General features: G+C 35.6%; 1 protein-coding gene across 1 annotated transcript in view; it reads right to left on the reverse strand.

Annotated features, from left to right (window-relative positions):
* The window catches only part of TPH1 (tryptophan hydroxylase 1), a 166,202-nt gene extending 153,547 nt beyond the window's left edge, over positions 1-12,655 (reverse strand). The window contains exon 1 of the mRNA XM_044059775.1: positions 12,342-12,655. Coding sequence (XP_043915710.1) covers positions 12,342-12,428 — 87 coding nt within the window. The 5' untranslated portion in view covers positions 12,429-12,655. The remainder of the gene's footprint in view (positions 1-12,341) is intronic.
* Between the last annotated feature and the right edge of the window lie 1,309 nt (positions 12,656-13,964).

Genomic DNA, 13,964 nt, shown 5'->3' on the forward strand with positions numbered 1-13,964 from the left:
TATCCGGAATTTTTGACCAAAGAAGTTGAGTGGTATGGCAGACTCTCATTTCTTTTTGTATCACGCATTCTTACAAAAATATCATGTTAAAATCCCTGACAAACTCTAATCACATCCCATCAATCGCTTTCATTAGTTTTAGATGATTAGTTTCCCAGTCATAGAAATCTAACAGTGTGGTTTAAGAATTCATACCTTCAGTGGAGCCATCCTTTATGAGATCAATCAGATGCATCTTAGGTAATTTACTCAGAATTGTTCTAAAATAGATCTGTGGGGGAGGGGGGGTTCCCTCCATAAATTAGATCAACTAACCTGCAGCTGCCACAGCTTTCTGTGCTGACATTTTCAAGTTCTTTGATATTACATATTCTAAACCATATCTCTAATGGGCCTTGTACCTTGACCTGAATAGACACACTGCGACTATCCATTTGAGGAAGGGTACAACACAGACGGGGCAAGCTGAGGCAGGTGGTGGCTTACCATCCCCCTGATTGGTGGTAGCTTTCAAAGAGAGTGTACATAGGTATGCAATCACATGAGGAAGACACCCCAACCAGAGGGTAGAGTTAGGTTATCCAAAATGCTGTTATTACCAGGATGCTAGTGAGAGTACAAAGCACCCTCATAGCTGCCTGAATGATAGCTGCCCACTCAACTCAGCTCCAGGTGGAATTCCTGGAGTGGAAAAGTAAATGGACACTGTCTAACTGAGGGGAAGCTTGATGGTTGGCAGGCATGACAGCAAGAATCACCCAGTAAAATAATACAGTTTCCCTTATACAACAAAACGTTGTATATGCTGTAACAACATTTTTTAACATAGGAGTGTTTCTTTGCAATTATTACTAATAAGTCTTAACAAAAGACCACTTACCTAATTGTATATATTTACTTGGGTGCTAATACACATTTCTAAGTAAAAACAATGTTTATCATGTTATTATATGCAGATTCATGTAATAAGGAGTTCTTGTGTATATAATTATGAAGACCAGATCTGGAATAAATATTTATTGTAGTTACATCAGTTTTAAAATTGGGATGTCTAAGTTAATTCAGAGACTTTGTAATATACAACCATGATTTTTGTTTTCTTCTTAATCCAGAAGGGGGTGCTCTTGCATCACACTTGTACAACAACAACTAGATACTGTGTGCACAAGGCAGATGAAGTGATACACATAATCAAGAAGCCAAGCAGAAATGTTCAAACTAAGAAGCCAAGTTTAAGCTGAATAAAACATTTGCACTGCTTATAAACAGTAATATATTGCTAAGAATCTCACTAGAAAGGCTTTTCTGTGTATACACCTAAACTATTGAACTTGTAAGTAACAGTGACAGATTAGTGACGAAATTGGTGAATGACAACTTTAATTTTGTGAAAAAGGTGCACTAGAGATTATTTGTTGACTTGCTATCATTAATTCTTGTTTATAAGTGGAGAAACTACATAGTTTTGTATTTATGAGTAATTTATTTGCCAATGAGAGTTAAGCAAGTTTTTAGAAGTTCAGCTATAACTTGTATAACTCAAACAGAAGTGTGCAGAAGTATATGCTAAGCTAACATTACTTGGTAAGGAATGTTTGTCCTTAGATAAAATTTTACATCTTGAAATGTACATTTTATAATTACATGTGGAAGCTTTCTAATTAATGGTGGTTAATGAGAGAGGGCAGGTACTTGCAGTGTATTGGCCATTTTTATGTGTTATGTGTAATCCACAACTACCTGATAGTCACTGCCAGATTAGCATTTAAAATTGTCAGGCTTATTTTCTGAGCCATACAAACTCTCTGTTCTTCCTATATTAAAGAATTAAATTTTTCCTCGTCTGAGTGAGGTCTCTGGGGCATAGCCAGCCTTAAACATAGGCAAACTAGGCGGCTGCCTAGGGTGCCACTCTGGCAGGGGTGCTTTTCCAATAATCTGAGTGGTGTAGGTAGACCAGAATGGGGGCACAGGGTGATGTTGGGGGGCACTGTGGAAACCTTTTGCCTAGGGCATCAGTTGACCAAAGGCTGGTCCTACTCTGGGGTCATAAGTTGATGGCTACTAATTGTCCTGAGACTAACAGAAACTCCTGGCAGAGTTTCATTCACCTATTTGGTTCTGGTAGTATGTAGTCAGCTACCTTCTCTGATTCAGGTGTCTGATCCTAAGATCTGTTATAGGAAGTCCCTCAAGTACTATCTTAAATCTCAACTGTTCAGATTTTCACAGAATGTCCAGATTTGTGCCTCATATTTTTGTTCTGTTCCTCATAACATTTATGATTTTCTGAATTTTGTTGACAAATCAGTGAGGACTCTGAATTCACTAAATAATGACAGACATTTGAGTTTAAGACTAGTTATTTCTAAGTTTATAAGAGCAATATTTAAAATTTGTCCCTAATTTTTGGGGCTTTGCATTTTAACATAACACGTAAATCCAAGTTAGCCTTTGTTAAATGCTACATTTATTATTTATTTATTTGATTTATAGCTACCAGAAGAGTGAGTGTTAGCCAGAACATTAACTTTATTTATTTATTGTCATTTGATTACAGGACAAGTCTGACTGGGAAGGTGCCAATTTTCAGTAGAGGCCTGGGGAGAAAAGCTCAAAAGAATTACAAAAGCATTTTAATAACAATAAATTTACAATCTTCAAAAATAGGACAAATACATCTACAATTTAAATAATCCTCTTTTTCTTTTAGCTGTTCCCATTAGGGGTCGCCACAGTGGATCATATGTTTCCATTTCTTCCGGTCCTCTGCATCTTGCTCTGTCATACCAACTACCTGCATGTCCTCTCTCACCACATCCATAAATTTTATCTTAGGCCTTCCTCTTTACCTGGCAGCTTTATCCTTAGCATCCTTTTCCCAATATACCCAGCATCCCTCCTCAGCACACGTCCAAACCAATGCAATCTCGCCTAACTGGCTTTGTCTCCAAACCATCCAACCAGGGCTGACCCTCTAATAAACTTATTCCTAATCCTGTCTGCACTCGTCACACCCAGTGCAAATCTTAGCATCTTTAACTCTGCCACATCCAGCTCTGACTCCTGCCTTTTTGTCAATGTCACTGTCTCCAACCCATATAACATAGCTGGTCTCACTACCCTCTTGTAAACCTTCTGTTTCACTCTTACTGGTACTCGTCTGTCACAAATCACTCCTGACACTCTTCTCCACCCACTCCACCCTGCCTGTACTCTCTTCTTCACCTGTCTTCCACACTCACCATTACTCTGAACTGTTGATCCCAAGTATTTAAACTCATCCACCTTTGCCAACTGTACTCCCTGCATCCACCATTCCTCTATCCTACCTCTCATTCACACACATATATTCTGTCTCAGTCCTGCTGACCTTCATTCCTTTCCTCTCTAGAGCATATCTCCACCTCTCCAGGGTTTCCTCAACCTGTTCCCTACTCTCACTACATATAATGTCATCTGCAAACATCATAGTCCACGGGGACTCCTGTCTGATCTCGTCTGTCAACCTGTCCATCATCACTGCAAATAAGAATCTACAGTTTAAATAATTATACCAAATTAGACATAATGTGAAAATATTCTTATAGATGCAACTTACATGATAGTGATTTATTATTTAGAGAGATTTTAGCCACTTTATAGAGAAACTAAAGTTAAGTTAGTTTAATACAACCAAGAATTGCAATACAAAGTGAGAGAAAAGCAGGCTTATGGCATATTTAGAGAGAAAGTCAGGGGAGAAAAATTGATAAACGTAAGGGAGTGAGTGAAGAAGGGAGAGTAAAGAGATGTGTGGTATAACAGGAATTTTTTCACACTTAGGGATAAGTTTGCCCTGGTGTTGGGCAAGCATCAATAGAGAATGAAGCAAAGACAGTGTACAAAAACAAAAAAGCAGCAAATCATTACAACAGTATCAAAGATGGAAGACAAAGGCCAGGATTCAATAAAGCCTACACTGTTCTAAATGAACAGACAACACAGACATAACTGACACCTTCTTCCTCCTAATTTTAGTTTTCCTACTGGCATTCTTGCAGCCTTAAATATTGACAGGGATTCATACAGGTTACCACAAAGTGTAGACCACATGCACACTTAGTGTAATCTTTTTGAGTGATTAGAAAACACAAACAATTTGATAAGAATTTTATTGAATACATATCGTGTACATTTATAGTAGGCTTTATTGAATCTGGCCCATAGTTTTAAAATGAAATAATGTTGTAAACTTGCTGGAACAGATGGGTCTTCAGAAAATTCATAAAAGAAGATTAACTCAGGTTTCATGATACATGCCTGCAATTAGCACAAACTTCTGTAATAGAGTTAGTGAACTGGAGCGAAGGACATCAGTAGGTCTTTCAAATGAGTTGGGCCTGAATTGTGCTGGGCAGCCATGTCTTGAAAGAGAACAGTACTGCTATTAACAGCCAGTGTCGCTGTATAGATTGAGCAGAACAAACCTTATTTGATCACTGTAGTCAGAACAGTGCCTGCAGAATAATGCATCTGCCAGAAGCAGTCAAGGTTGTAGTCATGTTGCCCAAGGTATAAAGCACTGCTGCACTCTATATGAGAAGAGACCAGGGTATAAGTAACTACAACCAGATCATCAGCTGAAAACAGATTATTGATTCTCAAAATGTTCTATAGAACCTAGGAATCATTTTGTGGAATTATCCAAGTTTGACCCACCATATGACTGAAAAAATGCTTTATTACTATACAATCTTCAATTGTGAATTAAAGCAGTTGACTATTAAACCTGATAATGAAACTCTTATTCTTCATAATAGATGATTACTAGGCTAATAACCCCAGGGGGCCATTTTAAGTCTAGTCATGCATTCTAAATGCATCTGATAAATGTTGATACCCTAGGGTTATTGTTGGGGGTATATGTAGGCTTGGGCATGGGTAGTCAAACATTCATTGGCTGCTTCTGTCTACTAGAGACATAGGTATATAGTTTGACTTAAAATTCATACCAGTCCAGACTATATTGATTAGTTTTGCCTATGAAAATCGAAATGCTTAAATTATGGATGCTATTTGGAAATAGTTTAATACAGTCCAAAGCTTTCAGCTACTTAAGTTATAGCATTATTACTTCTGTAAATGCATTATTTACTCTAAATACAGTTTTGCAAGATGTTATACAATATTGTATGTCTTACTTAGGGTACATAGGGTTAATGCATTAATATTTTGTGGTAATGGTTTAATGCATGCTGAGAACGTTTTTGCATAAATTAGACAAACTAAACTATTGCTGATCTAACTCTTTGAATTCTTAGTTAAATCTGGTAGCATTCATGCATTATATATATTGTCATCATGTCGTCATCATCAATACTCTGTTTCCCATTTGTACATTGGATTGGGGTGCCATATTTACAGTAGTCACCTAGTGTTAATGTTTACACCTCTGAGGTTTTAAATAAGTATATATATATATATATATATATATATAAATATATATGGGTCTACTTTTGTTCTTCAAAAACACACTTTATCGAAGAACAGAAAGCCGAACCCAATTTAGCGAAAGTGCACTTAAACAAAAATGCACTTTTGTGAAAATCAGTTTACTGAAGCACAAAAATAAAACAAAATGCTACTAGAAACACATTGCACCCCCCACACCCCCGATACCTATATATAGGTAGATCGCACTACAGTGGGGAAAAGGGTATATTTCCTTATCCCCACTGTACTGTGCCTTGGTTAACTGATTTTTGCAAAAGTGCATTTTTGTTTAAGTGCACTTTCGCTAAAGTGAGTTTGGCTTTTGTTCTTCGATAAAGTGTATTTTTTGAAGAACAGAAGTAGACCCATATGTATATGTATATATATATATATATATATATATATATACATATATATATATATATATATATGTATATGTACATACACACACACACACACACACACACACACACACACACACACACACACACACACACACACACGCACACACACACACACACACACACACACATGCATGTGTAAATATATATATGCCTAGCTCATGCCCAACAAGGTTTCATGGAGGACCACTTCAGTTGTCTTGTTAACAAATAAAGAAACTATTTTTCAGAATCATATTCTCCATAAATACCAAAAGGAGTGCTAGGACATTGTATTTTATATCATCATTCTTTTCATTTATAATTAAAAACATATAATTGAGTCCTTCCACCAAAGGTTCACTGCCAGCAAAGTCCAACACGTAGAAAATAAAATAGCAGGGAACCACCAGGCTGAGTTTCACTTTTATTGAAACAATAGGGCAATAAAACAACTTTAAAATACAACTGTAAAATCCAAGTGCACCAATAAATAAGCGCTTTCCTGTCTAATGACCTGATGATCTTATTTATTGGTGCACTTGGATTTTATAGTTGTATTTTAAAGTTGTTTTACTGCCTTATTGTTTCAATAAAAGTAAAACTCAACCTGGTGGTTCCCTGCTATTTTATTTTCTACGTGTGTTAATTTATAATTTTCCACTCAGCTGTTTCTGATTTTTCCTCATTTATTCCCTTATCCCTCATGAAATAAGTGATTTTTCTGGCAAACCATTGAGATCACAGTTAAAAAAATATTGCCCCACATTAGAGTTAAAGACCTTTTATTCTTCAGAAAGTAAATGTTAATGCAAATCCTATTATTCTATTAGGTTTCTAAGCAGATAAGAACAACATGTAAAAACTGTCCCTGATTTTGGGCCTTTGGCCATGATTCTTGGGCTAAGATGTTGAGAGTGATGCAGCATGTGATAAGAAATCTGCCACATGCTGAGGGGATTATTTTTGTCTGCCAGGTTAGATTATTGCACTGCTTGCACTGCTATGGCTTTGTCTGAATTCTGTACCTCATTTGAATCTACAGAAAAATAAACTGCACCATTGTAATACAGTGTTTAGTGCTCCTTGCACTTCATTTTTATGCTTTCACAATCTGTTAATTTGTTAACTTGTTTGTAGGCAACTATGATTAAAATTGCTGCATCACAGCGCTTAGTTCTCCAGTTTATAGCTAGAATATCATCTTTTCTGAATGCATTGTGTATCCTTCCTGTTTTGCATGGGCTTTTATCAGGTGCTCTAGTTTCTTTCACATCTTAAAGAAGTGTTGTTAGGTGAACTGTTGATTCTATATGTATGCAAGTACACATGTGAGTGATTGGCTATGCATATCCTGAGACAGACATGTTATACCCAGGACTGGTTCTCTGCCTTATCCTTGTTTATTGTTGGGATAGGCTCCAACTCCCCAGTGATGACAGGATAAAAGCAATTATTAGGATATAGTTTATTTAAATGAAGTTCATTAGTTATTAATGCAAACATTTACATTTTTTGGGGGGAGTGACTTTGTTTGAGCAGAGGACTTGGCTAAATTCATACAACACATTAAAAGAAAAAATAAATAAATTGATGAATCAAAATTTGATCAAAAAGATAAATCTCACTCACAACACATTGTTAACAAGACTGCATTGTCAGGTTGCTACAGTTGTGCTCTATTAAGCATATCTGTAAAGAGCTTAATTTGCATAGCACTGTTATTAGCCTGCTGCATGTTTTATGTGACCTGATTACATATTCTTAAAGGAGATAAAAGGATGTCGTGTTGAACAGAAGTTTAATCTCCAAGGTAAGCTTATTACCAACATATCCTGACTTAAACCTGCATTGAGTCACACAGTGGAAAGTCTCACATTCCTCATTGGGCTGGTTTAATGGCCATAGAATATTGGTTGGACCTGGCCTCATTATACAGTCCAGGCTTCAATACTTTTTTATTATGTCTCACGGAACATGTGTTGACAAAAATGTTTTTTATTTTAAAGAGGAATGCTATTTACAACTCAGTGGTACTGCTATGGGTGCATCTTTTGCACCCATTTATGTGGACCTTTCCATGAGATTTGTGAAAGTACAAATTATTTATGATGATTCCCACAACATCTGTCTTGAGGCCATGGACATCTGGATAGGTGTTCAGATGATTGCTGGTGGGTCTGTCGGTCTGATGTCACATATTTATTGAAATTTGTACAATACTTAAATGACAACAAATGGGGTATACAATTCACAGTGCATCTTGACCCCAGACAAATTACCTTTCTGGCTGTATTGATAAATGTGGAGTTGAAGGGACACTTAGTCAGGTTTTCAGAAAATTTCCTCAACTGAATACCCTTCTGCATATGGATAGTTGCCAACCCCCCCCCCCCTCACATTGTCAGAAATATGCTCAAAGCTCAATTTCTTAGATTGAAAAGAATTGGTTCTTCCCGAATCAGAATATAAAAAAAGAGGCTGATGATATGCTGTGGAAATTTTGTGATAGGGGATACATATATTCTGATGTTGTGTGAACATTTAATTCTACTCAGAAGGTTAATAGAGCACAGTTACTGAGATACAAGCCCAAAAAAAATCTGGAAATATACCCAGGCTCATCACAAATTTTGGTAATAATACAAAGTGTCTTTTATGGCTCTTGTACCATAAGTACTGGTATATTTTTTTACTGGATGATGATTTAAGGAACATTTTAACAGCTAAATGTTTGTTTACATTTAGATGTGGAAAAATTTTGGAGGGTTGGTTCAATCACTGCAAAAAGAACAATAGAGTGTGTCAAACTTCAGGACAATCAACATTAGGGGGACAGTTGATCAAGGGATGCCAACCTTGTGGACATCGTAACAGTTGTAAATATGTCTGTAAAAGAGAGTATTTTTCATCTTCCAACATTTCAAAGGTTTTTCAAGTGAAGGTGTTTGGAAATTGTAATACTGATTGGGGGATATATTTGACCACATGTAATTGCTCTGCTTTTTATATTGGGCAGACGTCTTGCCCATTGAAGTTCAGGATTACAGAGCATTTGAATGATATTGAATGCATAAAATCATCCAATGCCCTATATAAATGTACTTTAAAACATAATACAGCTATGTTCCATTTTATAATCATTGATAAAATCAGTTTGGATAGGAACAGCAAAGGAGGGTGGCATAGGTTACTTGACCAAAAAGAAAAGGGTTGGATTATTAGGTTAGGAGGGTTATTTTCCCCAGAGTTGAATGACTGTGAATAACCAATCAGAGTATGGCAGGAACTATTTATGGGTTGATGTAATTGTCTTTTTTTACACTGATGAAGGCTTAAGTGGCCAAAACCAGTATGTAAAAATAAATCGTTGTATTGGAGGTTGTGTGCTGGCTTTTGGGTTTTTTTCTGGATCTTTGTGGTTGGGCTGTGCACCTAGAACGTACTTGCGTATATCAGTTGGTTTATGATAGACTCCAACTCCCTAGGGAGGACAGGATAAAAGCAGTTATTAGGGTATAAATGATTTACAGTAAGTTCACTAGTTATAAATGCAAACATTTACAGTTTTTTGGGGGGTGATTTTGTTTGAGCAGAGGAATTGGCTAAATTCACACAACACAGAAAAATAAATAAATAAATAAACTGCATGAATCAAAATCTGATCAAAAAGATACATCTCACTCAAAGCACGTTATTAACAAGACTGCATTGTCAGGTTGTTACAGTTGTGCTCTACTAGGCATATCTGTAAAGAGCTCCATTTGGACGGCACTGTTACTAGCCTGCTGCATGTTTTATGTGACCTGATTACATATTCTTAGAGGAGACGTGAGGATGTCTTGTTTAATCTTCAAAGTAAGCTTATTACCAACATATCCTGACTTAAACCTGCATTGTGTCACACAGTGGAAAGTCTCATCCCTCCCCTTAAATAAAGACTCAAAAAGTTACAAATAAATAATATATATTTGTTTTAATTTAAAAACTATTGCAAATCATTGATTATTTTTCAAACGCCTTTGTAATACTAGCTTCTGTGATTTTTCTCATTTATTTTCTACCATCCTGATTCCTGAGGGCAGCACTAAAATATTAATATACTGGCTATGCAGACTTATATACTATGATATATTCATAACATCCTATAAATCAGGATGGCAGAACAAGATATAAAAGAATATTCTGGGGACATTTTCAGCTAGAAACAGGATAAGCATTGGACTGCTCTAGGACATGCCCCTGTGGCTGGAATAACAGACACTAGACAGCTTGGTGCTATGATTGTAAAGACCCATGCACCCCTTGAATGCCTGGCATGCACTCATATGTGGGAATCAGTAAATGTACCTTTTAGAAACTTCGACAAATGCCATAGTCTAGAATGCCACGTCAAACCTTGGCATTTCTCAAAACATCTCAATAACTGTTTAACGGTTAATACCTCAACTATTATCACAGTCCTAAAATGTACTCTGTTTTGAATGATATGCAGCAGTAATGACACAAGTTAAGAAACGGTCCAAGAAGAAAGATTAACAATGTAGCTAAATATCATGGATACACTGTCTGCTATGCTGCTATCTTCACCTACCATAGTATAAAACTGAAACAAATAGCTGCAGTGACAACTCTTAGCCCTGTATGAAAGTATTTAGTCCTGATAGTCAATTTTCTAACAATTAAGAGGTCTAGAAGGAACATTAGTTTTCAGGGGAGAAAGGAGGGGATAAAAATCTGCCCAGATGAGTCAGGTTTGCTAGAAAATTATCTTTCTCCTTGTGATAAGAGATAAGAAACACTCCTCATAACTGTTGTGTGTTTGATAAAGAATATAAGAATATTCTTGTCATTTTATCATTAATTTGTATAACAGAAAGTAAGACTGTAAAAATATTCTTTATAGTATTACTTTTAAAAAAAACATTTTATTCTGAATTTATTACAGGAGCATTAAACATAAAAACTAATCCCTGTTCTGTTTTACTGGCAGTATTTTGAAATAAGGTACAATACCGTAATATAGTTATTAACTGACAAAAAAGTTATGCTTTACGTGCTAGTTATAACACAAATGTATTTGCAGTATGTTAAATCATATTTTGCTCTTTTTCAATAAAAAGAAATACATTTGTGACAGAATAATGTGGAATGCATGTGAACTGCTGTATACTTTAAAACAGAATGTCTGCTGTAGTAAATACAACCACTAACTATTTGTTAGAAGCTGCAGGTGATTCATTGAAGCAGTGGAAGACAAAAGTACAATACATACTCAGTTTACATTTGTACATGCACTTTAAAATATGTTAACTGTAATGAATATCACTGCATAACGTTAGGTGGATTGGATACTCTAAACTGGCCCTAAGCATGAGTGTGTGCATGTGTGTGCCTTCCGTGGAAGGTTGGGTGCCAGGCTGGCAACTCGACACCGTAAAACTCCACTGCCAAACATGAGCAGACAGGTGATTCGCTGTGGTGACCCCTAACCGGGAAAAGCCAAAAGAAGAAGAAGATTCTCCAGGGACAGACAAAGTAAATACAGTTCTATAATCGGTTTGCTCAAATAAGTGTTAATTCCAGGCTGATTCACTGCAAAGACATACCTAAAGTTTTCTATATTTAACACTAAATACTTAAGTTAGAAAAGCACAACAGTTTCTTGGTCTGTGTTTACTTCTAAAAGTTTTCACAAACATTTTGTGACCTCATTTACCTATAACATCCTTGTGTGTGTGTGTGTGTGTGTGTGTGTGTGTGTGTGTGTGTGTGTGTGTGTGTGTGTGTGTGTGTGTGTGTGCGTATTTTTTTACACAAACACATATGTATTTAAGTATATGTATATATGTGTAAACCTTGGCTCTTGATGATTGTCACTGTTGATGTTACACCCCGATCCCATGTGCAAAAATGGGAAAAAGAAGTTGTAGATGGATGGATGGGTACACACACACACACACACACACACACACACACACACACACACACACACACACACACACACACACACACATTTATTTATTTGAATTTGTTAACAAGGGTAAACCACTGATCCAAACTGACCAATTTTATTCTCAGCCCATATGCATATATACATATACATGAATATACATGCTATCTGTCCATCTTTATAATAAAAACATATATTATATATATTATATATATTATATTGTATTACATTATAGTCACACACAAACATATCCAACATGAGCCTTAAAAAGCATGTGCAACAGCATCTTAAACTTTAGAGTAAATTAAGGAGCTGCTTGGTATTGACTGAATATATGATTATGCTGATTTTAGTACTTAATTAAGACTGACATCTACTACAGAAAATTACAGAAGAAACATATCCTGTATTGAATAACTTATCCTGATCTTGTATTTTTTTATTTTTAAACCAATATCATTAATATGATTAACCAAACTTTGTAAAAAAATATTTCAAATCTGACAAAATGTGTAACACAACTTCTTTCTCACCTCATTTAACTGCTTTTCTTCAAAGTTAGAATTCATAGAATCAAATGATCTTCCTCGTCTTGGTCCATCAATCCTGTTGCAGTACATTCTGATTTCCTCTCGGTATATGTCTGGTAACTAGTAGGAATTAGGATAGCTTTGGATGAGTTACTGACCCTTTCCTAAGCTCTGAAAGTCTGGCTCTTCTATTTATGGGCAGAAGGAGGAGCCCTAAGGCAAAGTCTTAATTACATCCTAAGGCAACTTGGAAAAAGGTACCAAAGCAACGTCACTGTGGTATTAACAGAAACACAGTGAATTTCCAACAGCTTCAAAAGCCCTCAGTTTAAACAAAGGAAGGGTGATAATATTCTACCTTTGCTAAAAATACAGGAGTGTGTATATCTGGCTCATTTTCAAGGTAATGAAAAGTGATGTCACATATTTCCTTTTACTGGAAGTTAAATACTCCAGGAAGCAGAAAAGGTGATACAAATTGTGTAACCTCCATGAAACTTGTCAGACTAATTGCTTTCAGCTTTGTTTGGATAGTTTCCCATTTTATTTGTCCAGAACATAAAGAGAATAGCTGTCCATTCAATGAAAGGACAAATGTATAAATTTGCAGAACCCGGTACTTCTGAAAATATATAGCTGTAGTAAAGATGTCTGATATTCTTCTCATTCTCCACATCTGCTGTATGATTGTAAGGTTTTGTTACATTTACAGCATTTCCATTTGCATAATTTTGAAGTGTCAGTGTAGTTTGTGGCATGTAGCAAACTATTATTTCTTTTTGCTCTTCATTTGTAAATATATGTTATCTGCTAAATAAAAATAAAATGTCTAGTAATAAACAAAATGCCAGTTAAAAATATATTGAACAGAATGTTACTTATTATCTATTAGTAGAAATATTATTTCTGTCTGCTAAACAGCTGTGTTATAGGAAGCTTTGTGCATTTTTGAGAGGAACAAACTTATTAGTACTGCATTAATAACTGTTTTATATTACCACTGAAACAAACGAAGAATAAATAGTGTACTTCAGTTGTTACTTAAATTGCTATACGTGTGCCTTACCCATTTCTGTATATTACAGCTGCAGTTCTTTATATCCTAGCTTAACTATTTCTCAAGCCAAATGATAACTGTACCTCATTCAGGTTTACTGTCCAGAGTTTTACACAAAATAAACATGCACAAGTTACTCACAGTTTCGTTCTAAAACCATACTCCTTCACATTACAAAAAGGGATCATTTTCATTAAAATATCTTTTGGTAAGCAACAAATCTAATGAAGCTTTATGTACTGAAAATAGCTAGCAATGTAAGTCATTGCTAATGCATGTAAATTTGAAATTAATATTATTGTTTTCATTCAGCTGTTATAACAAAGTGATACATGCAGTCAGGCTACAATGAGCCCGCTTAATGATGTGCATGTCATGTGGTTCTAGCAGGAAATGTATCCAGAACTGATAGTGTATCTTTCACAGGCCAGCTTGAATAGATATGAGAAATGGCAGTCATGCCTCAAAAAAAACTCCTCTCCTTTTCTTAATTTAGATGCAAAAGAAAAGAGTACCATCTAACCATATGTTATAAAAAACATCTAATATTTCAGCAGTGGGATATTATT

The sequence above is a fragment of the Protopterus annectens genome, chromosome 17.part0 (assembly GCF_019279795.1).
Source record: "Protopterus annectens isolate FY-2018-M chromosome 17.part0, PAN1.0, whole genome shotgun sequence".
Classification (NCBI taxonomy): domain Eukaryota; kingdom Metazoa; phylum Chordata; order Ceratodontiformes; family Protopteridae; genus Protopterus; species Protopterus annectens.